Below are 26,326 nucleotides of genomic sequence, written 5' to 3'. Positions count from 1 at the left end.
GTATGGAAGTGAGAAATTAATAAAATTGAGCTGAAAAGAAAATTGGGTTAACTTGGGTTTTGGTGGGAATCAAACCCAGGAACTTCGGATTGCGAGACGGGCACACTACCCATGGGCCACGAAGCCTTGTTGGTTCAAGCTAAATAAAGGTGGACCTAGTGCATGCGTTGTGGTCTTTGACTTAGTGAAGCATCTTAGAGACATGTACTGGTGCATACATGAATAAATGTGAGTATACTAATTAGGTAATTGAGTGGGCAACACAAATGGGACCCTGTAATGCTGTCGCCATCTAATTTTAAAGGCAAAGCTTGAGCATCCCCCAATTTTTTTTCCCTCCCTGTGCAATTTTCCTGAGCCCAGGGTGATAGTTAAAGGTTAAACATTTTAGATGCACTTATGCTTGCACCAGGTCATCCATACCTTTACCCGTTATCGTCCGGAATCACCTGCCTTCTAGCTTTGCAAGTTAAGTGAACATTACCAGAGTTCAAGAACCCATGAGAAATCATTTTAATTTGTGGTTTTTGAGGAAAGGAAATGGCTCAGTAACTGTCTCACTACTCTATTGATGCCTCAACAATGCTGTAAGGGAAAGCAGGAAGGTGGGAGTGAAAGAAGAAAGAGAGAAAGAGCTGCGGTAGTAGAGGGCTCTGGAATGATTTCGGCCGCCTGGGGATCTTTACCAGGTGGGATCTTTAATGCGGGGCCTTTTGCCTTTTACCTTCATCGAAATGCGGCCAGTAGGTTTAGGTTCGAACCCGGGTACTCCAGCTCAGTAGCCGAGTGCCTTAACCACTGAACAACCGCAGTGGATGTGATATTGATATGTTGCATTTTTCATATTGCTTGCTTGTCATGCTTTCAGCATAATTTTTATATGTGTATTATGGGCCTTTGTACGTCTCCCTGCTCTGTGTGATACCTTTAGGGGTATTTTGAATAAATAAATAATTAGCATGTAGTGTTTGGATGTCATTTCTGTAGAGGTTACTTGCCACATAGGCAGAGTCACTGGCTGGTTGAGTAGCACCTGCTTTGCAAAAACTTACCTAATTTGTTCCCAAAGGATTCGTAAAACTTAGACGGGGGTTGCTTTAATTTAGGCTAGAGGAATCTGAAATAATGCTGCTCATGGGTAAGTTAGTGCAGTAGTTGGCGCCTTAGCATAGTACATGCAATTGCTTGTGATGTTAGATGGCTCACAAGTATGAAAGTCAAATCGTGCTGCTGGAATAGGGACCGCATTCTCGTATATTCCCTTCTGCATTGGTCTGCACTGTGCATCTTGTTTCTTCTATAGAGGAGTCTGTTAAACACCGCATGGCATGAACAGTCCAGCCAGCTCGGTCATTTGAAGCTTCCCACTGCCTCTGAATTACAGCACTCTGCCGAGATGGCCAAGAAGCGAGGAGCTCGGATCTCGCCCCAATTCCCACCGCTGGAGATCTTCTGGTGCTCAAAACGGCGGCCTTCTGGTGAAGGTAAGGCTGCCTGCCCTCCTGTCCTTATCTTGCTTGCCTGGGGCACTTGACACTGGTCTCTTTGCTCACAAACAGGGAAAGGTCTGTTGGCATCCACCTGGTGCTTAGCTTTGTACACCATTTGTCATTGTCAAAGGGGCTGGCTCTGGCCTGGGACTGGATGTAAAACAGAGCAAGCTGTTTTACAGTGTCCTCAATGCCTGCTGAACTACAGCTTCACAAGTGGCTGTCTGAACAACAAAGTTAGTTCAGGGTGTCTACCAACCGTGAAAACCGGGAATTCTCAGGGAATTTGGATAATCTGTAAAAACTCGGGGGATTTGTGCTTATATCAGGAAAAATTAGCTGTAGTTCTACATAAAATGAACTCAAGTCGCGATAATGCTGCCTCGTGTAAACAATGCGGACTGGCATTGCACGGATTGTCCAGTGCGGCGTTACACGTCCTCTCTTCAGCGACTTCTGGCCTCCAACGTAGTGCTGTCAAGTGGAGCATGCCAGCAAGGCGGCAAAAAGCTTTGAGGCGCCAGCAACACTTCCAATTTCGAAGCGTACTACGTCGAAAGCGGACACTTTTCCGCGCTTCCCCGGCGCTGTGGCCAACGGCAGAGAGCGCGCTTCCTATGGTTCGCACATGCGCTGTTCGACGGCTAGCGGCCTCCCCTTGTTTTCCTGTGTTTCTGAGTAGACATCTCTAACAAGGCAGCAGAAAACGTTGTGAGAACTTGCGATGGTCCCAAATGAACTCTTCCTCCCTGCGCATCTCCTTGATGGAAGCGTCCATTTCTGCCGCAGGGGGTGCAGGTGGCGCAGCTCTGGGAGAAAGGGAAATAGTTTCGCGCCTTTTCGCGATCTGCCGACGCTAGCAAAGCAACGAATTCTGTCCGTACTTAGCAGCGCCATTTTGAACCGACTTTGTTTTAATGACTGCTGTGGTGCCGCAGGCAAGCTGTTTGCGACGTGTCAAGCATGACGGCCTTCAAATGCACTTTCGTCCAGGACTGGACGAATGCGAAACATTGCGAGTTTGCAGCCTGGATTAGGCCCGTCGAGAGTAACCCGAACGCAGCGTACTGTGCACTATGCAGAAAGCAGTTTTCGCTCTGCAACATGGGAACAACAGCGGTGACAAGTCGCGCTGAAAGTAAGAAGCACCGACTGGCCATTACCGGAGCCGGGACACCCTCTGTAGCCTCATTTTTGACACCGCCGGCCACTGTTGTGGCCAATGCCGGGACAGCCTCTGTAGCCTCATTTTTGACACCACCGACCACCGCTGTGACCAATGCCGGGATACCCTCTGTAGCCTCATTTTTGACACCGCTGGCCACCGTTAAGGCCAATGCCGGGACACCCTCTGTAGCCCCATTTTTGACACCGCCGGCCACCGTTGTGACCAATGCCGGGACACCCTCTGTAGCCTCATTTTTGACACCACCGACCACCGCTGTGACCAATGCCGGGATACCCTCTGTAGCCTCATTTTTGACACCGCCGGCCACCGTTGTGACCAATGCCGGGACACCCTCTGTAGCCTCATTTTTGACACCGCCGGCCACGGTAGTGACCAATGCCAGGACACCCTCTGTAGCCTCATTTTTGACACCACCGACCACCGTTGTGACCAATGCCAGGACACCCTCTGGAGCCTCATTTTTGACACCACCGACCACCGTTGTGACCAATGCCGGGACACCCTCTGTAGCCTCATTTTTGACACTACCAACCACCGTTGTGACCAATGCCGGGACACCCTCTGTAGCCTCATTTTTGACACCACCAACCACCGTTGTGACCAATGCCGGGCCAGTGCCATCAGTTTCTGCGAATCCTTAAAGTGCTTCAACTATTGCGACGAACGTCCAACCCGATCGTACAGCAAAGGTTATCTTTCAGCCTGACTTGGAGGTCACAAATGCTGAAGTGACGTGGTGCCTCAATGCTGTTATGACACACACATCACTTTGTGCTGTCGCGGCATCGGCTTCTCTGTTCCCTTTGATGTTCCCATCATCAGCTGCAGACAAGAAAATGCAGCTTGGCAAAGACAAGGCAGGATATATTATTGTCTATGGCCTCGCACCTTTCTTCAAGGAGAACCTCTTGTCGGAAGTAAGCCAAGCCTCCCACCTCGTCCTCGCGTTTGACGAATTGTTAAACAAAGTTGCACAAAAAGAGCAAATGGACATGTTAGTTCGCTTTTGGTCGGATGCAGAGCAGAGCGTGAAAACGCGCTACTTGACGTCATGCTTTCTGGGGCGCACGCGGGCGGAAGAATTGGTGTCCGCTTTTAGAACTTCCACAGTTGGACTCTCCCGTGAAATTGCTTCGTGCTTTCTACAACATATTCAAATGTGTACCTGCCCGACGCGTTGAATACAAACACATAACCAGGAGCAACATTTACCCTATGAAGTTCTGCGCTATGCGGTGGCTTAAAAATGTTCGTGTAATTTCAAGAGCTATTGAGCTTCTGCCGTACCTAAAAGTGTACGTCGAGTCATGTCGAAACGAGAACAACCGACCGGCCAGCTCCAGTTTCTGTGTGGTCGAAACAGCCATTCACGATCCTCTGCTGCCTGCAAAGCTAACCTTTATGCTTAGCATCGCGGAGGAACAGCAGCCCTTCCTGGCTCAGTTCCAGACCGATTCGCTTATGCTTCTATTCTTGGCGCAGCATTGGAGAACCTTCTATGATCACTAATGAGGAGAATAGTAAAGAAAGAGCGGCAGGCAGTCTGTTGAAGTTGATCAAGGTGGACATGGACCTTACTGCGAACATAGTTGCGACGCCCAAGGTTGACCTTGGGTATGCTACGAAGAATGCGCTCCAAAATGCCCTGAAACGTTCAGATTCGGCTATCCTAGGGTTCAGAAGGGACTGCGCCGCTTTCGTGAAGAACTTCATCAAAAAGATCACAGAGAGGTCGCCACTGAGGTTCAAGCTGGTGAAGGGATCATCATCTCTGGATCTCGCGTGCGTGCTGATTCCAGATCTCGGGGAAAGGCGTCTAAATGATGCACTTGAAGTTCTAACGGAGCACCAATGGATGACAGGAACAGAAGCTGACCGGGTGATGCGGTCCTACAAGCATGTATGCTCCCTAGCCTCAACGCAAGCGGCATTGAAAAATTTCAATAGGAGCACGCATTGGCTGGATGCCCTTTGGGCAAGCATCTGTGGTTCGAACAAAGGACTGTTCACATTTGTGAAGGTTATTCTGTCTCTTTCGCATGGAAATGCGTCTGTCGAGCGGGGATTTTCTATTAGCAAGGAATGCCTTGTTGAAAATTGGAAGGAGCAATCTTTGGTCACCCAGCGAATCGTGTATGACGCCGTAATGCCGACAGGAGGAGTTGCCAACGTTCAGCTGACCAAGAGGATGCTCCAAATGGTCCTCCGTGGGGCGAACTCATGGTGGAAAGAGGAGCTTGAGAGAACGAGAGCAGAAAGGGCCGATGCACTGAGGAAGGAACCAGAAAGGAAGCGTGCCGCCGCTTCTGTGAAAGAGCTTGAACTGAAAAAACAAAGTGTCGGCTGACGCCGAGGTGCAAGTGTCCCTCATCCAAACGAAAATAAACTCTCTAAAGCAGTGAAATAACAGTGAAGCGTTGTGCACGAACTTGAGGTTGACTTTCCAGTGTTACTTCGAGGTTTGTCGCTCTTTCACTACTTCAAACTAAGGTTTATGTAATCTGCAGTTCGTCTGATATAGAGAGAATCGCACTTGTGACGCTAAAGTTCAGGTCCCACACCATTGCGGTTACTATCAGTAGATAGAAATATCTCAAATTTGAAAATATTCGTTTCCGCATGCATCTTCCTTTAGTTCGTATCTGAAAATGTTCAATTCGATCCGCGATTTGTTATGCATTTTGCTACTCTCCCCTTCTTTAAATTAAATAAACACTACTCTTTACTATTCAAATAGGATTAAATCGTTGTTTTTATTTTTTAACATGCTTACTCGAGAGTGATACCATCAGGTGGCTTTGTGTCAGCTTGTTTTCGCATATAACGAAGTACTGTGTCACTCAGGAAATTTTACAAATGCACTCAAGGAAAACCTGGAAAACTCGGGGAAGTTGGAAACTTCACGTTAGTAGGCACCCTGTAGTTGCATTTTGAAGCGCCTTGCATAAACTGTTTTTTTTTTTTTTTCAGCAAATGCATCATTGTGGCTAAGTTCACCAACACCAGAGATTAAGCCGTCTTGTCTGAAATGCACAGACAGCAACTTATGCTTTGGTATAGCATGGCAGCCTGATGGTAATAATGGTGCCTCCGGTCATTATTTTGTTATCCTGTGAGCTCATCCTGCCTGCAGCATTTTCACCACGCTGCAACAAGCTGTAACGCTTGTGCTTTGACGCGCAGGCCGGGGAGAATCCAAATCAAAGCCCCAAGCCAGCTCCAACACCACGTTAGACGACAGCTCTTCTCCGGGGCACAGCTCAGTCGAGCTGCACACACTGGAGCGGCCCACGGAGGGGGCACAGGCACCACTTACAGCTGAACAGCGACCAGCACGGCGCCTCCGCTCGCAGCTGGCCGCCAAGGGGATCAGGCGAACCAGGGCAACAGCTGCAGTAGGCCGCACTGGCAAGGGGGGTGAGACGGGGGAAGAGCTGGCGGCCAAGGCAGAAGCAGGTGAGCTTTGTGGGGATGGCCTCCTGTAAAAGCATGAGTCATGACAGGGGCCCGAGCTTTGTGACTAATGCCAGTGCCACACACGCGTAAGTGGCATCAAGGGCCCAGTGTACTTCATTACAGCTGCTACTGTTGGAACCAATGCTGCACATCACAATTTAATCCCGTTTTGCCCCGTGATGACAATAACATCCGAAAGACGATTATGTGAACACAACGCAGAAACATTTTAATCTAGTGTTTGATTAGTCAGATTCTTTGGGCACTGAATACACTTTATTGCACGGTTAAGACAAATACACTAGGTTAGAATGGCACTTACAACTCTCTTCCTGTCACCAACGCTGGCTTGCATGTTAAGTTTCTGCATAAGCGAAGTGTCTTGGATTTCCAATTGCAAGAAAATGGTGGTACCCTTCGAAGCAAAGATTGCACTTTCACCAAAATGCTTCGTGGCACCAGCTTTCTCATCATGGTACCTAAAGTACTTTCGAACTTCGCTGAGGAGCCATTGCACACCTCATAGGAACGTGTGTATTCCCACGACTGATATTTCGGACTTTGTGGAGTCTAAAAGTTTGATTTTTCGGACTACAATAGACGCCAACAATACTGTGGAGATCGTTTTTCAACCGAAAGCTCGTTATTTCGGCCTAATATAGACGCGAGTGGGCATCGCCGTGAAAGGCGCCATCTTGGATTTAAACGGAATCGGCGGGCATTGACAGAGTGAATCGGCTTGGCTATTTGTTCTCCATCGTTGCCATTCGAGATAATGAGATGCTCTCCGTTATACCATTGAGATGGCCTACATAGAACGCGTGATTGCATTGAAAACAAGACAGCTGCAGCTTGGACGACGCCACCCACTGTGCTGGGCAGCAAACGCGATAGAGGGGCGGGGACAGGTGTGCATTCGAGGACGCTCGCTCCCACTCGAGTCTTCCCGTGGACTACCTCTCGGTCTTCGCAGGCATTGTTGCCCCATGCAAACTGACTGCTCTTGCTTCGCGCGGCGAGGGCATTCATGCACAGCATGACTTGCCGCCACGTCATACTGTCTGCTACTGTGACGTGAGAGGGTGTGGACATGACGAAAACATGACTATGGGTCTAATATTATTGCTAATATTAAGTCTGATGTTATTGCTTGTAGGTGGAACATGAGAAGTGGCGATTTTTGAGATTTTGAAAGCCGGTTTTTCGCAGAAAAGTTCATTGTTTGAAGTTCATGGATTTTTCGGATTGTTCGATTATTCGCTACGTTTTCCAGGTCCCACCGACTCCAAAAAATTGGTCAGCGACTGTAAATGGCATTTCACCTCTCATCTAAATTCAACCATAGAAGGATGTAAACAATAAGATGTCGCTGGCTTCGAAGTTGGTGTCCTGCAACACCAAAAATACAACTGCATCCATTGACAGAGCGTTAGCCTTGGTCATGCTTGGCAGCTCTGCATTCTTATCTTTTTCTCCATCTTCTTCTTTCGGACCATCCGTGCTTTGGGCACAGCACAGTTCCAACTTCCTGCCATGTCACGTTCGCTTTAGCATCCGGTCTTTGTCCTTTTACATGCTCTCCTCGGTGACATGCCGAACTGTGTTTGTGGATGCAGTTGCTGCGTCATATGCACGATGTCTGCAGACATCTAGAGTGGTGCAGTCGCTTGGATGTGTCAGAGCACGCATAAGACTATCGACTACTTCTTCTAGCAGCTTATTTTCTTCAATTCTCCAACTGTGAAATAATTTGGAAATATTCAAGGTTTCTGAATACTTCTATTCGCTTCAAAGCTCGAATCGAGTGCCACATTATTCGCTTGGATATTCGAATCGTTCTAAAAGTCGCACAGCTCTAGTTATGTGCCATAAAATCATAACACAACAAAAACATTTCACCTGCATATAAATAGTATTCATATGGATAAAATGTCATGAGTATTGTGCAGGTGCAATACTGTTAAACCTCAGTGTATTGAAACTTCATGTAATGAATTCCTCGATATTGCGAAGTTTCTGAATTCCCAAATGCCGGCCTCGTTGAAGCATGCATATTTTTGAGAACTTCATGTAACGAAGGTGACCCATGTAACCTAAATGTCATAAGCCCCGCATGTGGCTGTGTTTGACACAGCCACCTGCTCGGGCAGTGGCTTAACGGCTGCACCAGTAGTGTTATGAGGACATCCACGATCAGTGATTGTAAAGCAGAAAATAACGAATTCCATGTAGGCAGAAGCTAGGCGGCAGAGAAGCAGCACTTGCGCAGGAGGGATCTCTAATGCTTCCGCATTGTCCTCTTAAGGGTAGGCTAAACATTATGTGATGGTGAAAGGAAGAACAATTTCTGCGTCTGTGAAGTGATATGCAAAGAGCACACCAGGCCGCTAAAGGGACCCATTAGTACTCTTGCATTGGGTGACCCGTAAAGTGTTGTGTTGGCATTTTTAGGAGTGTTAACTTTTATTTTTTCCTGTCGTGGTCATGTTATTTGCAGGAGAGAGCCTATTGTCACGGCTGAAACAGGCAGCACACAGTGTGGGAGAGCGGTACAGGGTACTCGATGCACGGGACAAAATCATCCGGCTGCGTAAGTTTGACCCTTGGCGTGTTGGCTTCTAGTTCTTGACACGCTTTGGTTCCTTTTTTTTCTTCTAATGGCGATGGATTTTCTTTTGTACAGCACTAGAAAAAGAAGTCGCAACATGCAAGTAAGCGCCATGTCGAGTTAAAAAGACTGCAGACCTCAATTAAAGCGAGTCTTTGTAGATTGGTTACCTTCCTGGGTTGTTCGATATGCAAGTTTCACCAAAAGGACAGCTCTGTTATAAGGGGAAAAAAATTACAATAACACCATGTACCCATGGCAGCTTACTATATACAAGTGCGGCCAAAATAATAGAGAGCATGCTTCGGCATTTGAAATATTCTCGCGCATTCTGCAAAAGTATCAGAATTCCTTGGCTTGACGTGCGTGCAATAGTGACATTTGCTGGCATACGTACTCAACCGATCATAGTTTTTTATAGGCATGGTGTGCGAAAAGCTTAAGTGCCAAAGTATGCTCCGTATCATGATATCCGCTTCTGTACCTTTTATTCCTCGTGAGGGGTGACTGTTTTGAGACCAGCAACTTTGTTGGCTTTGAACGGTATGTGCTTTCCAGGAAATATCGACAACACTTAGAGCGAGCTAAAATGGGGGAATTCGTGTGTTGGGGCAATCTTTACAGTGCTACGTGAACGGTAAGAATGCAAAGTGCATTAGAATGGTTGGGAAAAAAGAAAATATGCGACAGTGGTGCCGTCGCACTGGGCCGACCCAGCCATGACGTGCGGTTTTGTAACATTATGGCTTGTCATCGGAGTTCTATGGTTCTGGTGTGATATAAATTTTTGGCTGAATAGACAGTTTTAAGATCTTAGCTTAACGAAAATGAAAAAATTGTAGTGAACCCCATTGTTTCGCTGCACTGAAGGATTTAAATGGTCAGGAGTTGATGCTATTATCCTCTATAATTACTGTTGTGAGCAAAAATAAGAGACCTCGCCCCTCGTACTCTGAACATTGCTGGTCTGCATGGGGATGTTACCTGCTGAAGCACTCCTGGGTCGAGACAGGCACACTGGGCCGGTAGCATCACCAGGAGTGCTTCATTAGATGCGATATCCCCTTGCAGAGTGGAAAGGTTTGGAACATAAGGATGGGGTGTCTTACTTTTGCTCACAATAGTACATATGAGATATTTCATATTAGAATAGATAGAATAGGGTGTAAATACACCCTGAGTAGATATGATGAGATATATTTTTCGAATGCAGCTTGAAGCTAGTATATTATTTCAGTACCTTAGACATGCATATCTCTGCTGCTGCCTGGCCTGGGCTCGAAGTTGGAAGGGGTACAAAGGTAGACGTGAACTTGGAGACGTCCTATGGGTTGTCGGTGCATCTTTTGCAAACTTTGCCTTAGGAGCTCTATGTTGCTGTGCTGCTCCCTCCTCGCAGGGCTGGAGAAGCAGAGCGACCTGGCAACGGCACAGGCCACCAGGGGCTGCTGTCCCGACATGTGCCCCGAGAAGGAGCGCTACTCTCGCACGGACAAGAAGTGCCTCTCCACCTTCGAGGTGCTGGTGAGTAGTGGTGGCCATCCTTCAGTCCCCTTGGAGACCCGTTGGACGTGGTAGCAGCTGGGAGGCGCACTCCTCTCTTCAAGTAAAAAAATGTGGGGCCCTTGTTAACCACATTCATCGAGAAGAGAATGAGATGGCATTTTTAGCCTGCTGTGAGTTGTTATTGTGATTTTCCCGCCAAAACTCCAGTTGAAACCGGTTCCATTGCCAGTGTATGGTATGCATGAGTCATTATCTTCTAGACTGCCTTCAGGCAGGTTGCTCACAATCCAATGGACAGGTTGCCACCTGCCAAAGTGGGCAGGTTGTGATGACCCCACATGGTCACATGACCTGTCTCAACCAATCAGGGTGACTAATCTTGGCAGACTCTGATGACATCGTAAGATCACGTGACCTCTCGACCAATCAGGGAATTTTGTCACAGAGAAGCCGGAAAGTTTTTGTGAGATGACAGTCTAAATGCTGCTGCATTAAAAATGTGTGTGTGTGTGTGTGTGGGGGGGGGGGGGGCAAGGCATAAGGCATAACACGGCCTGCTGACTGTGCCTTTTATCAGCAGAGTCACAACAAATGTTGGAAACATGAAAAGACAGATGGTAACGCCCGCAATAAACAGGGCATCCATTCTTTTCAGTTTCTTTATTCTTTATTCAGAGATACCCCGCTTTGCCCAAGGGCGTGTCAACAGGGGGCGTTACAACTTGGAAGGAAACAGATCTTCATTAGTACAGCACACCTGGTCACAAGACAGTTGGTTCTACACTGTTATGGTTCTTGCAAAGATGAATTACCCTAAAGGTTGGTTCTAGTCTGGTATTCTCATATTTTGAAGTCATGGTAAGTCTGTGTGAAGTCTGTGCATTGGCCCACCATGGAATAGGTTTACAGTTAAACCTGCATACAATGAAATCGAATTAAGTTCAGGACTTTTTGTTACATCCCGGTTTTCGTTGTACAGTCACCGACCGATTTTTCGGACTCAGCAGGACCCGCAAAATGGTCTGAATAAGAACAGTCTGAAAAATCAGTGAACTTCAATAAAATAACTGTGCTCTGAAAAACCGGCTTTCAAAATCGCGAAAACCACAGCTCCCCACGCTGCGTGCATACAAGCAATAATATTAGATTATGTGAGCCATTGTCATGCTTTCGTCTTCTCGTGTCAGGACACCAGACAGCGTGATGCGGCCGCAAGCCATGCCGTGAAATCAAATGCACCCGCCGCGCAAAGCAAGAACAGTCAGTTTGCATGGGGCAACGATGCTCGCGAAGACCGAGAATTAATCCACGGGAAAAAGAGAGCAGAAGCCAGCGCCCCCGTATGCACTCCCCCTTCCCTCTACCGCGTTTGCTGCCCCACACCGTTGGTGGCATCGTGCAAGCCGCGGTGGACACTGCAGCTGTCCCGTTCTACCATTTTCAGTGCGACTGCACACTCTTTGTAGGCCATCTCGATGGCAACGGAAAGGGTCCTATTATCTCGAATGGCAACGATGGAGAACAAATACCCAAGCCTATCCAAGCCAGTCTTTCCAATTTACTTCGTCAGCGCCTGCCACCCGCCGATTCCGTTTAAATCCAAGATGGCGCCTTTCACGGCGGCGGAGAACGTGTTGGTTGTGACAATGATGCCCACGCGTCTATACTAGGTCAGAATAACGAACTTTCGGTTGAGAAACGATCTCCACAGTATTGTTAGCGTCTGTTTTAGTCCGAAAAATTGAACTCTTAGACTCCACAAAGTCTGGAGTATCGGTCATGAAAATGTACACGTTCCTGTGAGGTGCGCGACAGTTCCTCAGCGAATCCGAATAATCGGTTAGCTACTATATGCAGTTTTCGCGAGAAGGCTCGAAAAGACAATGCCGAACGGAAACCAAAATAAGAAATAAATGTAGGCGAAATCGCCTAGAAAATGCGTGCAGAAAACCCCGGTACTCGAAGTCATAAACGTGGAGAAACGTTTCGAGATCGCGTTGATAGCGCGACTGTAGCAGTAGCCGCCATCTCCTCATGCAACGCCGCTATGAGTGGGGAAGGCGGTGGCATCACGGTCAAGCTATAAAAAAAAAGTGCACGCTTGCGCCGCCGCTGTAGACCGGCCGTGGAGGCACGTGCTTCTTCCCGCATGTTCCCTCTCTCGGTCAGCCCGTCGCTGTTGCCCCACGAAACGGACTCTTCGGCTTCTGGTGCACAAGATTTATCGGCACTGGAATCATGCAAGCAACCATGCAGTGGTGATGGGCGTGCACTGCTCGCACTTTTTTTTTTTTTTTTTTTTTTGCTGTGCCCTATTATCGCTGCCTTTGGTCATGAACTATTGAAATCGAGAACAGCAGTGATGAACCAACGCAGTGGAGCATGGCCCGTTGTGCCAGCTGCGATCGCCCGTTGCAGTCGTCGGCGTTCTTCTCTTGTCAGTTCGAGCTTTATCGTCGTTCAACTTTTTCACAAACCTTCGTAACTCAGCACAAGCTAACAAGTAGTCGGCATAGTGAGTTCGTTATATCAATGTCAACCGCCGCAACATCTTCGTTACATGGAGTCTCAAATGCACGTGCTTCAGTGGGGGGGGGGGGGGGGGGCGTTGGGGAATTGAGAAATTTCGTAATATTGAGGAATTCGCTATATGGAGGTTCGTTACGTTCAGGTCTGACTGTACTCACTGAGCCACTCCCGCACCTTGCTGACTTGAACAGAAATAATTCTTTAATTTGGTATGGTGTGCTGAGTTCAATTTCACATGTGTTTGGAACAGTGAACATTCTCTGTTGAGCCATTCCTGTGAGGCATGGAGCTGTTAGCAGGGGTGTTTCCACCACTTCGAAGACATTATGTTTCTGAGTGCTTTGGGTTTGCAGTAAAGCCTAGAAACCAAATGGGAATGCTTGCTTACAGGCCTCCCAACTGCTGTTAAACTGTGACATGGCGTTCAGTGCTGGCAGGGTAGGCACTAACAGTGGTCCGTGGCCGTGCCAGCATGCTGTTGGCTCCAAATGCTTGTTGCTTACCTGGTTCCTGGAGGAAGCCATTTCTTAACTACCGCTTCTTGGTTGTTAGAAGGCATGCACAGTTGAGCCTGATTAATATTGAACTCAGATAGATCGAAGCACCCTTTATATCTTAAAATGTACAGCCGGGAATATCATACAAAAAGTAGTAGTTACATCCAATAGATCAAAGTTTGGACAACACCTGCTCACTCATGATGGCTTTTCCTCTACACATCTCCAGAGGCTAGCTTACCTGAAGGTCCAATTGAACCGTGCAACACTGGTCATCTCAAGATGTTGTCCGACCCCACATGAACTTGCGAGGCCTACATAGCGTGCACCGACCAACGATGACGCAGCAGGCATGTAGCTAGCCAATCAGAATATGCACTTTTGGGGCTTTGTGTTGGGGGTTTTAGTTGGGGAGATAAATATGGTTTCCGTGCTTAACCGCGACTGAGACAGCTTACAACCGCCTTGACCCTACCCTGTTATCACGTGCGCTATTGAACACATGCCGACCACGGTGGGCCTTGCTCTGAGGGAAACAAAGAAACGACACTCTGGTTGACACAAACAGGCATTTATTGCTACAACCACAATGCCGTCTAGCAACAGAATACGCTAACGAATTGAGGCCGTCCGACTCATCAGCAAGGTTACGAGCGAATGTTCGGTCATGCTAGGGCAGGGGTGATTCTCCACAAATGGACAGGACGAGAAGCAGGAGAACGTTCTCCCTCACGAGGCCTCGCCCTGCTGGCGAAGAGCAGAGCATCACGCCAAACAGTCCGTATGCGCCGAAATTTTGATCCGAAGAGTGTGTTCTCCTTCGCATGAGCAGCAGTCACGACGCCCGTGGCGCTTATGTCGCTGTGACACAAGATCACAGGCACGTCCCCCCCCCTCCCCCCCCCCCCCCTCCCCCCCCCCAGACCAGTCATGGGAGGTTGCATCACAGGAAAGCAAACCAAAGGGGCAGACGCAGTACAAAGTCCCAAGCAGCATCATTTGTGCCAGCACTGGTGTGCAGCTCATATGTACAGACTGTCGTGCTGCCGTAAGTAATATCTCATGACAGCGGGTACTACACGCCCAGTGCCGGCACCTGGCGTTCACTCCCCCTCCCCTCCTGGTTGCAGCCGGGCAGTGATGGAGTGATGGACCACACGCGGATGGTGAAGGAGTACAGCCGCTCATCGGCCGACCAGGAGGAGCCCCTGGCACACGAGCTGCGTCCACCACACGTGCTCCGCCACACCATGGACTACCTAATCGTGCACCTCATGGACTACTCGGCCCTGGCCTCTGGCGGTGGCACTGTGCCTTCCGTGGGCGAGTGGTATGACTTCATCTGGAACCGGACGCGCTCCATCCGCAAGGTGCGTGTAACCCCTGCCCTACCCTGTGGCTATTGCTGCCTCAGTCACTTCACGAGGGACCAGAATAGGAGCAGGCCATGCTGATGTGCTCGTAACTTTCGCAGTTGTTGCGATTTCTCCAGTGCATACCAGGATGTCATGAACTGTGCCTAGGAACTCGTTTCTGGGCTTTGTCATGTGTCCGCACAAGGAGGAAGCCAGAGCATCGGTAACACTTGAACTAATAATTTGAACTGAGCGCCTTATGAGCATTTCTGAAGCGTATGAATTTCGTTCTTTGGGGATGTATGAAAATTAAATTCTGAGCGAACCAATCTACAATCGCTGATATGTCCTCTTGGAAGCTTTGACACCCCATATAAAAATCCTGAATTTCCAGTGCAATTGCAGTGTCATCTGCGTACTGAAAAATTTTTTATTTCAGCGGTAGGTGGCCGAGATCGGAAACACATATGTTAAAAAGTGCTTCCTTCCTTGTGCTTCCTTGGGGCACACCAAACTTTATTGTTTAAAGTTCACACTGCATCTCTCCTCTAGTTTATTGCACTGTAGTTGGTCAGAAAAACAACTTGGAAAAAATTAATGAAAGCGTCCTCTGAAACCTAGCTTCGTTAACTTGTTTAGTAATAAATTGTGTTCTACCATGTCAAATGCTTTTCTTAGGTCTAAGAATAGAGCTAATACCCCTGCCACACTAGAAAATTTAATGTCATTCCAATCGAATGTCATTCCGTCTCTTTCGGTGCTGCATGGTAAAAAATAATGTCATTCGAAAATGATGGCAGTGACGATCAGTGAAAAAAAATAGTACAATTCAAACACATCAACGCACATAAAATATGTTACAAGTTGTTGTGTAGTGTTTTAAAAACGGGCGAGAACATTTTTGTGCAATATTATAAGCTTAAAATATTATTTCTGGCCATTCTGCGGCACTTCAGCCATCAAAAGCTAAGCCAAGTACAAAGTCAACCACAAATCCGAAAAATGTAAACAAACAAAATCGCTTACGCGGCGGCGCGTGGAGCATGGAAATGACTTCTGAATGGTGAAGTGATCAGTGACATCTTTAAGTACTTCCGAGCTAAACGAACATGGAACGCCAACCAGCAAGAAACACGCAACCCAAAATGATCGGCAGTCGTGGGAAAGGCCCTGATTCGCGCTCGGCTGCTGCCATTGGCTGCTGCTGGGACCGAGAGTAATAGCTATCCATGACAGCTACAAGTGTGAAGAGGTTCGCACCGAAATTTACATTTTTTAGCAGCACTAGGTGAATACAATTTCTAACTTTGACAGTGCGCACACGATTTTTTTGCGTCGCTTGTTTCTGCTGCGCATATGGCGTCCAGAGTACACATTCGGTTCGACATTGAATGCGAACGAGTTTTGTGAACTCATTTGATAGCGGATGTTATTCGAACCTAATGACATTAAATGTTCCTGTGTAGCAGCAGATTAACGGCATTAGGTGCGAATGCCATTCGATCCGAATGACATTAACTTTGCTAGTGTAACAGGGGTATAAGACTGCATTATCATTTTCTATTGATGTGCTTATATAATCGGGGAATTCTTCTAGCAAATTTGTCTTTTTATTTTTGTGAACCCGTACTGCGCCAACTTGTTGAGAGAATACTTTTCGAAAATTTGAGAATACTTTTCGAAAATTTGAGAATACTTTTCGAAAATTGATTGCATTACAGAGACAATACTTTTCCATTATGTGTGCAATTGTAGATAATATCACGCTTGGCTGATAATTTGCGCAGTCATATCTCTTACCAGTTTTATAAACCGGCCTGACAATTGAAATTTTCAATTCTTTAGGTATTGCGCCTGTTTCGAATACTATCCCGTTCAATATCTTTAGGAGCACCTGTCTGGAGGAGTAGGAGAGAGACTTTGATGAAACAGGAGAGGTCTTCCTGGTTGTTGGCCTGGCATGCTACTTCTGGTGAGGGTGAAAAAGAGAGGAAAAGGGAAAAAGAAAGAAAGGGTGAATGGTGAAATCAAGAACACTCACGCACTCACATGATTGTCAAATAATGTCCACCAAACCCGTGACTCTTAGAAACACTAAAAATGCTTTTGTCTCATGCGCACCCGAAGCTGTGTCCCTCCAGTTTCCAAGGGCATGCTCCAGGTGCACGGGGCCGTCTTAAAGCACTGAAAAGTGCCTTACGATGATTGTTGAAGTGTTGGCAGCGGGAGATCAAATGTGGCAGATCCTCGGGCACACCACATGTGGGGCACAGAGGGCTACTTGATGCACCAATTTTATGTAAATAGGATTTAGTGAATGCAACATCCAGGCGAATTCGGTGCAGGCAATTTCGATAACGTCTATCTAAATTACGTGGCATGCAGAAGTCATAAGTGGGGTCGATACAAAGAAGGGGTCTATATTGACGCTGTGGATCTCACCACAATGAGCCTTGCATCTGCCAGGATTTTGTAGCTAGAAGTCTCGCGTCATCACTGCGAGAAAATGGTACTATAGGTAGGAGCAAGGAGATGTCGCCATGCGCCGATGTCGCTGCACTGTCAGCGTGATCGTTGCCTGCAAAGCCACAGTGTTGCACAGTGTGCAAGGCCACAGTTCGAGTATCAATCCCGAGAGCTGCACACATGTGTGTTTCGGTTCATATTCGTAATGCCGGTCACTGCGTTGCTCTCAGCTTCTTAGCTGCAGCGATAAAAGTTTGATTAAACCTATCACACAACTTCTGAGGGTTCTCTTTTGGAAAATTTCATTTCACGACATCGACGCCGGCTCCTTTGGATCTGCCCATCAATTCGTTCGCTGTAGTCCAAGTTTTTTCACGTCATTTCTACTGTCTGCAAATCGACGCATCATGTATTTCCTTTCTTTTTTTTTCAGCTTTAACTGTATTCTTTTAGATCAGCATCAAGTGAGTCCCAGAGCGGCATAGCATGTTTAAGTTTAATCACGATGAAATGGACTGTGGTGTGCATTCAGGGTTACCTCATGGAATGCTGTCCCTCTGAGTAGGCGTGTACACCAGCAACTTTGCGACCACACTCTGCGTGTGCAGGACATCACGCAGCAGCACCTGTGCGACGAGGCGTGTGTGGCGCTGGTGGAGCAGTGCGCCCGCTTCCACATCCACTGTGCGGCCGCCCTGTGCGAGGAGGACATGTCGGCCTTTGACCCCAAGATCAACGACGAGAACCTGGTCAAGTGTCTGCAGACGCTGAAGCACTTCTATTATGACCTTTCCCTGAAGGGCCTGCACTGCCCCAATGAACCCGAGTTCCGGGCCTACGACGTGCTGCTGCACCTCAACCAGGGGGACACCATCAGGCAAGTAGCACTGCACCACCCATGATGGCGGGGGTGGAATCACAACTGCTTGGGAACGCCGGTTGAATGACCGTTTCAACTCATGAAAACTCTGCCCTACTTCACTGTGTGTACTTGTGGCTTCCTCGTGTTTCTGACAGTAGTTTGCTAGCTGTATGTTTTAAAATACTTTTGAACTGTGTGATATGTGGGACTCAACAAGACGGTTCTCACATAGCTTCCACCCTCACTATTCAATCACATTTCATGTGGCACTCACGGTAATGCAGGATGTATTATGCCCAACTGCTATGGACGAGGGTGGAGCTGGTGAACACCCTCAAGGTTCAATTACACTACACATTAATAACCATGTTTACACGAGTGTAAGTCAACCCCCACGTCACATTTCTGAAAATAAAAAGCAAAAAAACTTGGAGGTTTTTTACGCTTGGCCTTTAATAATAGTACGCAATATCTCTATCCTAGGGGCCTCCGCTTATTGCCAGCCGCTATCGGCTGCCACGCTCGGGAGCGCCTGTTGGCTCATTCCAAAACGACAATGTCACTAGGCTATTCGTCCACACTTGCACCATCGTCCTCACTGGTGCTGCCGTCGTGATCGCTGCTGCGGTCTCGCAGCTCGTCGTTCTAACATCATCGTACAGCGAAATCTCACACTTTACAAACAGCCACATCACGACATCGCGTGCAACAGCTGAAAACTTTGCCCCGCTGCAGCTGCCACACCTGTATCACCGGTTGCAAACATCGAACTTGCGGCCCGGCGTGCAGCTGTTCATTTCTTCAGCGTAAAGAATGACAGCCATCTTGAATATAGCCATGAACGAGCGTCGGTCCCTTACCGGACCCGGAGCACAAATGACGAAGCTCTACATTAAAAACTTGTGAAACGCAGCCATCAGTAGACAAATGCATCAGAGCCAAAGAGAAACTACACGTGAGTGGCGTCGGCCCTTCCGTCGGGTACCGACTCTCCCCAGCGCCACTGCGGTTCCGAGTGGGTGTGCCGCCGCGATTGGAATAGCGGTCCTTCCATCAACTATCGATGCTTCCTTGAGCGCCGAGTGCGCGGTTGAAAGTAAATAATAATAAAAAAAATTTGACAACGCCTATTAAGAGCAGAACGCGAATGCGTTATTGTGCCGCCGCCGCTTATCAGCAGATGCAATCTGCGGCCACGTGTGGGGAGTGGGTTGGTGCCGGTTTGGTGCTTATCGACAGCCACCACCGGCCGCAGGGTGGGGATGCCGGTTCTACGTGTTGACATAGGAGCTGCTCTAGGCCAGCACGAAGAGCGATGCGATGGAGCCGTGCAGCAAAAATCCAACCACGCTGTAGCATGCCTGGTATCTCGTCTGTCTCGCCTTTATTTACAAATTTAGAAAAATATGTCAACTTACAATCGTGTAAATACGGTACCTCCGAAAGCAGAAGATTGGACAGCCTTCGCCATAGCTTAGTTGGTAGAGCACCAGATGCAAAATTCTGAGGTCATGGGTTCGGATCCCACCAGCAACATGTGGTTTTTTTCTTGTGCTTTCTAATTAATTACCTTTTAGCGGTAAAATAATGACGTTGTTAATCTCAAATTGATTAACGCCACAAATTAAAATAAAGAACTATTGGCTTCCTTCATTTATGTCATAACGTGCCCCTCTTTTCCTTTCTCTTGTCTGCTCGACGCAGAACAGCAGTTTTAGCACAATAGCTTTAAGGGTCCTGTTCAATGGCAAACCCAGTGGTGGCGTGAGCAGAAAATCCCTAAAGAAGCAACCTAGGTGGGCCGCCTGTTTCATGTGACATCCTCACAACTTGCCAACCAGATTATGAGCAAGCTGCCCACCATGGCAAGGGGCAGTTAAATTAATGATTGGTAGCGAGAGGTTGCTCGGGAAGATCAACATGGGTCGCACAAGTGGCGCATCTCTTAACCACTGTGCCAGGGGACTCCCAATGAATGTATAGTAGAGGATGATCAGTTTTGCATATATTGGTACCATCCCATTAGCACTACCGTGTCATATCCTCGAGGCACAGCTTAGGTGTCCCCTCCAGATTCATGTTTGTAAATAATGTAAATACAGTAGAACCTCCTTGATGCACTCCTCCTGGCTTCTGCGCTCAAAATTTCTTGCATTAAAAATGTCCCACAGAGTGACACTATTTTTCTCCCGCTTAATACATTCCCGATTAACACAGTTTCCCATCTGCTACATTTATAATTTCGACACACTCTGGTCATATGATACGTTCAGCGACCAACCGCACGTATGGAAGCATACAAGTGAACCAAGCATGAAGGCATGCAACACGAGCTGGATCACGGCGTCAGTCACCCGATGCGGTGGCTTCTTTGCAGTGCCGGGGTGCAAAGGGGCGAAGCACACACAAAAGAAAGAAAAAGAACTAGTTTGTCAACATAGGAGCGGAATGTTCTTGCGTCGACGCGACGTGAAGAGGCGAAACGCAGCAGCTTTGTACCAGTGTCTAAATGCGAATTGCAGCAATGCACTTACATTCAAGCAGGCTGGTTCTCAGGAACGCAGCATGAAAATCAGAAGGCTGCAACAGTCTGCTGTCGCAGCGACTTCGCTGCAGTGCATAGGCGCAAGGGGGCGCAGCTTCTGAAAATGAGATATGTCGACGGAACAGGTGTTTTGTTGAGTTCCTTGCGTGTTTCGGACCCTGTGCCATAAAATGCGAGTCGGCATTTTTTTCTTGTGAAGTTGTCAATAAACCAATAAACGCCTTTGTACATCATTCAACAGTTACGTGCTTCAAAATTGGGCTGTTTGGATGATTAGTTTTTCCACATTTTTCTACAAGGGTATCAAGGTTTTACTCTACTTGAAGCATGTCTATGCCTTCACTTCGTCGAGCTTCCAACCTTAGATAGACTATGTTTCAGGCAGCCATGGGGCAACAACACACAGACTTTGCAGACTGAGAATTCATTTTTGAGCAAGTGAGGAAAATGACTACACAAGGAGGGTAATGATGGAGCTGGGCTACTAGTGCCATCGTTTAAGCTTAGCAGTGTAGCACTGTCTTGTAGAGGAGTCGTTTTTCGTGCTACTTGAAAGACCAATGCACATCAAATTTGCCAACTGCATCCTCCGGGTACAGACTGTGCATAAAACCAGAGTAGCTTATATATAAGACTGAAAGAGGTCAGCTGTATGTTCTTCTGCCATCATGGCTGTGATTTGCATGCTCATCATGATGATGAAGTGGCTGGAAGGAGTGAAAGCAGGGAAGTACTCATTCCGAGACCCATGACATAGGCTGTCATAGTCACCAGAAAGGGACATTCCTTTTGTTGTTGTTGCAAACTTATGAAGCAGGCAGGCTGCGCTGACATGGATGCTGAATTTTTGGAAGAGCTTGGGCTGGGTGGCAGCAGGGCATGATTGCTTGCACTAGGTGCAATTGCAAGAATCGGCTGCCATCATTGCCTGTGTGCAGTTGCATGTGCCTTTGACCTGCTGGAAACTTGAGCTCACTTCGCCGTCTCCTGTTAAAGCTAGAAATGGCAGGCATGCACTCGTATCATCAAACAGAGAGGGCCACCTGTTGTGCACCAGATGTCGCCATTCAGGCACATAAAGATGTTAGGCGATAATGAGTTGCATTTCCCTGCGAAGGCACTGCCTGCATCTTTCTGAGCTGATATGTTTCCAGATGTGTGCCAAAATGAAGGCTTATTGTTGTTAAATATCGAGTTGTCCCCATGGAATCGTGGGTGGGCCATATTCGAATAATTTTACCCCCATCAAATTTTAGATCTCGAGTTGCATTTGTGGCCAACTCCTTACTTGAACGAGGATTGCACCCTGGGAGAGTTTTGTTTTGGCAAATGAGTGATCCCAGCAGGAGCAGTGTAAATTCTTGAGGTAGGTGCCACAGGGCTGTGTTCCTTATCATAGGCAGGTGCAGAAGCTGCCTGATTGGGTGCGCTGGTCGGCCCCGGTGAAGCAGGCGGTGGCGGCCTTCGGGGCCTTCAACAGCAACAACTACGTGCGCTTCTTCCGGCTGGCTGCCGAGGCGCCCTACCTGGCGGCCTGCCTCATGCACCGCTACTTTGGCCAGGTGCGGGTGCGGGCCCTCCAGACATTCCTCAAGGCCTTCTGCCAGTCCCACCAGAGGGAGGAGGTGAGCAGCAACTCGCAAAGCACATGGCTACTGGCCTGTTGCCTCCCCTAGAAGCACAGACCATGTGTGTGTGCAGAGGAGGGCAGCGTCGCTAGTCTTTTTCATGGCACGGACATGACAGCAGCATGCTTTGATTTAAATACAAGGCACCGTAAATAGCCAGCTTTTTCTTTTTCTCTAAGAACTGCAGTCTGGAATTGACGACCTATACATGGAGCTGCCCTATTTGCGGGGCCTAAGGTAGGGGCCTACAATAGTAGAAATGGGCATTCTTGGCCAAATGCATGGCACTCCAGATCACTAGTAAATTTGCTTAGTTGCATTCACAGGGTTCTTTTTGGTGCATATAGAATTGAAAAGGAAAAGAAGTCATCCTTGTGTAAACAGGGTCATTGCCCTTTTACTAACCCTAAGGTCACTGAAATGACGCACACTGTTCATTTATTTTATTTCACCCTTGGGGTATTTGCTTTCTGCTATCAGCGGCATGCCACAGTGACAGTCTTGTTATGTGTGCAAAATTCCTCCCTTTCCATCTGTCCACACTTTCACCTTGTGGAGAGGACTGCCACTACAGTCCCTGGGCTGGCCATTACGTACCAGTGTACTACCGCTTGAGTGATGGTGGTTGTTTCAGTTTTCGCTGGAGGTCTTGGGCCGGCATCTGGGCTTTGACTCGGTGTCAGAGGTGCGGCTGTTTGCCAGTGCCTTGGGCCTGCGCACCAGCGACCATGCCCTGCTGTTGGACCGGTCCTCCCAGGTCCAGGAGTCTGGCACCCTGCCCATCGGGCGCTCCCGGTCACTCGTTGACGCCAAGCGCACTACCCCCGTTGGCCAGGTGTGTTCCCTCTGCATGTGTCAATGCTTACTGGGGATGGGGCCAGTGTTTCCAATGCCAAGTTGAATGTGGGCATAGGCTTCCACAGGTTGAAGTGCCTTGATGAGGAAGTGAGGGAAAGAAAGTGTGCACTCTTGAGACTTGCAATAATTTCAACGATGCCACATTTTTTGTTTAGAGCAGACCCCCATCCAATGTACACATTTTTTTTTTTAATGCGATAATGAAAATATCCTGAAAAACGTGTAATCCAGAGCCACGGGGATAAAAAAATATTATGGAGAGCACTTAACATTGTTTATGTGCTTTGCACGTGAAAGATTTATCTCATGGTGAGCTATGTGGCAGGGTTCATTAAACATTCCCTTCTTTCTAATGACACGCCTACTCATTAGCATACGGTCATCAGAAAATGCATACACTCACCTTTGTTCGCCAAGAAATAACGCAGTTCTGTGGCCTGTGGGTTGCGTGCTTGCCTCGCAGTCGAAGGTCCATGGTTCCATTCCCCGTACCTTCGGAAGAAATTTTGTTTTTTCTTCTTTTCGGTAGATTTGGTTTCACTATCTGTAATTACAGTCTACTGCTGATGTCATATGAAAGCATGGTGATGCCACTGAAGAATTTCGCGCCATGGACGGCGGACGGCAGCTTTTGTGCTAATGAGACATATAATCATCATCATCATCAGCCTGACTACACCCACTGCAGGGCAAAGGCCTCTCCCATGTCTCTTCAGTTAAACCAGTCCTTTGCCAGCTGCGCCCACCCTATGCCAAGACATATAATGCATTCGCGTTAATATTTTAAAAGCCGCAGTCAGAAGTGACATGAGTCGGCCATCAGCCCCAGACTCTCATAAGGTGCAGAGCAACGGGGACAGGCATACAATGTGGCAGGCTAGCACACACTTACTTGCTCAATGGGCCACGGCATGGACCACAGTCTGACATGCTGGTGGCCCAAACTGCTGGCTGGTGGTCATTTTTTACTGTGTGAGCAGTATGCGTGACATTAGGCGAAAATGCCGGCGTGTGTCTCTGCATGGCTGTCAAATGAAGCCTCCAGCTCTTCAGAGAGACGAGCGTGAGACGTAAAAACATGAATAATTTCAAGCCTTTATAAAAAGCCAACCAAAACATAGTGAATTGAACTGGTGCAACTTTTGGGCAATGGGATGCAGCAAAAGGCAAAAGTGTCTGTCTTGTAAACCAATATTATGTGTATATACAATATTTTATCGTACTGTTACTTTGTACAGATTATTTGATGTCCTGTTAGGAGTGCAGGTTTGATGTCCAAGTTTGTAAACATAGACTGTATAAATGCGTGTAAGGGCCGCACCTTTCTTTTTTCAAATTCAAGGGCCAATTTTCGGGTTGTGGCCCATACATGCCATGCGTGAAAAAGAAATTTTGAAGTAAAAAAATGCCAATCATGGAATGAGCGGCATTTATTCAACGTTCAATCGTCACTTGCGGAGTGGGTCTACTTTGGTGCGCTCTGATCCCTCAAGAGGTCTGGCAACATGTCCGCTGTCAACTCGTAGCCATTGTTCCGCACTTTCATCACATAGCAGAGCAGCTGTTCTTCAAGTTCAGGAAACTTGCACCGCTTGCCTCCGAAGGTGCGCTTTTTGCAGCTTGTGTTCCTCAATGCATCCTTTTCGTTGCACCATTGTCGGGCGCACTTCTCGGCCAAGTCGACTTTCCTGCCTGCCGAACGCTTGCACTGTTTGAGAGCAAACTCTCAGCCATGTAGCTATTAAGGTGCTTGCCTATCGTGCTAAAATTGCTACGCTTGGCAGCAGTGCACGAAGGCCACAAAGACAATCAACTACCACACTTCCATAACTCCCGTGTCTTTCACATCCACAAAGGCTGGGGCTGGTGATACTGATGCTGATATGGATAGCGGAAGCTCGTGGCAGAGGAAAATGTTGATGACGATGATGAGGCGCGGCCTCACGCACCATCCCTAGGCAGCTCCTGTGCGCGTGCGCGTCCTCCATGATAAGCACACCGTTGATCTCAACCGGAGCTGATCGCGGAGGCCACGGTGTGTGCATGTCGAAGGCTGCTCCCGCGTGGGTCATGGAAAGCTCGGTGTGGCCCTTACACAGATATTTTTATATATTTTCTTGAGGAAAACGAGGTGCGGCCCGTACACGGGTGCGGCCCTTGCATGCGTTTCTATGGTATGCTCCGTGCATTGACTGGCTGCCTGGTATGCGTACAACAAGTGCCGAAGTGACCCCTAGAATGTGTGTGTGTCATTCCATGAATAAACAACATCCAATAGAAAAACTTCAAATGGAAAAGCATTATCCTGAAAGCACATTGTGCTTACACAGTTCATTGCATCAGACCACTGGAGTGTCTGTCGCGTTTATCTTGTTATCAGGAACTAGATTTCAAGATATCCGAATTTTGTCGCTGCAACCTTTTGAGATGAGCAGTGACAAATATATTAGTACCTGTTGAGTTTATTGTGCGGCATGAACAGGAATGGACGTAACCAGTGTTTCAAAATGTGTGTGTTTGAGTTAACAAGTGTTTACTGCGCATGCTCTTACGTACTTGGTGTGCCGCCTGCCCCTCGCATCTACTCCTCCCACCATGCAGCTGTGGCCAGAACCTTGCCTCTGCGGACTTGTGGCCCCTTAATGCCACGGAGTGCATGGCAATCGTTGCAGGTGGTGAACGGGGCTCCGCTGCCACAGGATCCCCAGCAGACATACCAGCCTCACGACAGCTTCACGCTGGATGGCATGCTGCGCCCTGCAGCCTTCGACGCCAGCGACCAGGTCTCAAAATGTGAGGGCGCTGTGGTCTCGAATGCTTCCATCGCTTGTCTTCAACTCTTTCAGTACTGCGCCATAGGCCATCGGTCATGTACAGCCACACCTCGCTATAACGAACACGGATATTATGGATTATTGGCTATATTGAACTATTCTTAAATATCTCTAGCAAACACGTGCATTTTTTACCTTACATATCGAGTGCGACTTGCCATAAAACGGATGTATCGAACTGCCAAGTGCCAAAATGTGCCAGCTCGGATGTCAGGCAGCAGGCTTTTCCTCACTGCATGGGCGACTATTGGTGATGCAGCAAGGTTTTGCGCCACGGCTCACGCTTTATTCCGCATTTGCAAACAGCAGCGCAGTAGATGTAGTGGCGAGAACAGCTGGCAATGAGGCAGTTGGCACCCATTTGTACCTCTCGCGCCCGTAGGTAGCACCTCGGAACAAGCGACATGGTTGGTTGTTGTAGCTTTCCAGCAGCCTTCCTCTGCTCACGTCAACTGTCACGGAGGGGACATGGTAAAAACTGCCGCCACCACATGCGGCTGTGC

At 47.9% G+C, this 26,326-nt stretch overlaps 1 protein-coding gene across 1 annotated transcript in view; it reads left to right on the top strand.

Moving 5' to 3' along the window:
* The window catches only part of LOC144099530 (germinal-center associated nuclear protein-like), a 103,379-nt gene that overhangs the window by 4,567 nt on the left and 72,486 nt on the right, over positions 1-26,326 (top strand). Inside the window, exons 4-12 of the mRNA XM_077632902.1 lie at positions 1,385-1,484; positions 5,863-6,135; positions 8,633-8,725; positions 10,143-10,267; positions 14,406-14,645; positions 17,705-17,977; positions 21,907-22,128; positions 22,766-22,966; positions 25,662-25,782. Coding sequence (XP_077489028.1) covers positions 1,385-1,484; positions 5,863-6,135; positions 8,633-8,725; positions 10,143-10,267; positions 14,406-14,645; positions 17,705-17,977; positions 21,907-22,128; positions 22,766-22,966; positions 25,662-25,782 — 1,648 coding nt within the window. The remainder of the gene's footprint in view (positions 1-1,384; positions 1,485-5,862; positions 6,136-8,632; positions 8,726-10,142; positions 10,268-14,405; positions 14,646-17,704; positions 17,978-21,906; positions 22,129-22,765; positions 22,967-25,661; positions 25,783-26,326) is intronic.

The sequence above is a fragment of the Amblyomma americanum genome, chromosome 7, assembly GCF_052857255.1.
Source record: "Amblyomma americanum isolate KBUSLIRL-KWMA chromosome 7, ASM5285725v1, whole genome shotgun sequence".
NCBI lineage: Eukaryota > Metazoa > Arthropoda > Arachnida > Ixodida > Ixodidae > Amblyomma > Amblyomma americanum.
Note: the sequence above shows the minus strand (reverse complement) of the source record. Positions and strands in the feature narration are given on the sequence as shown.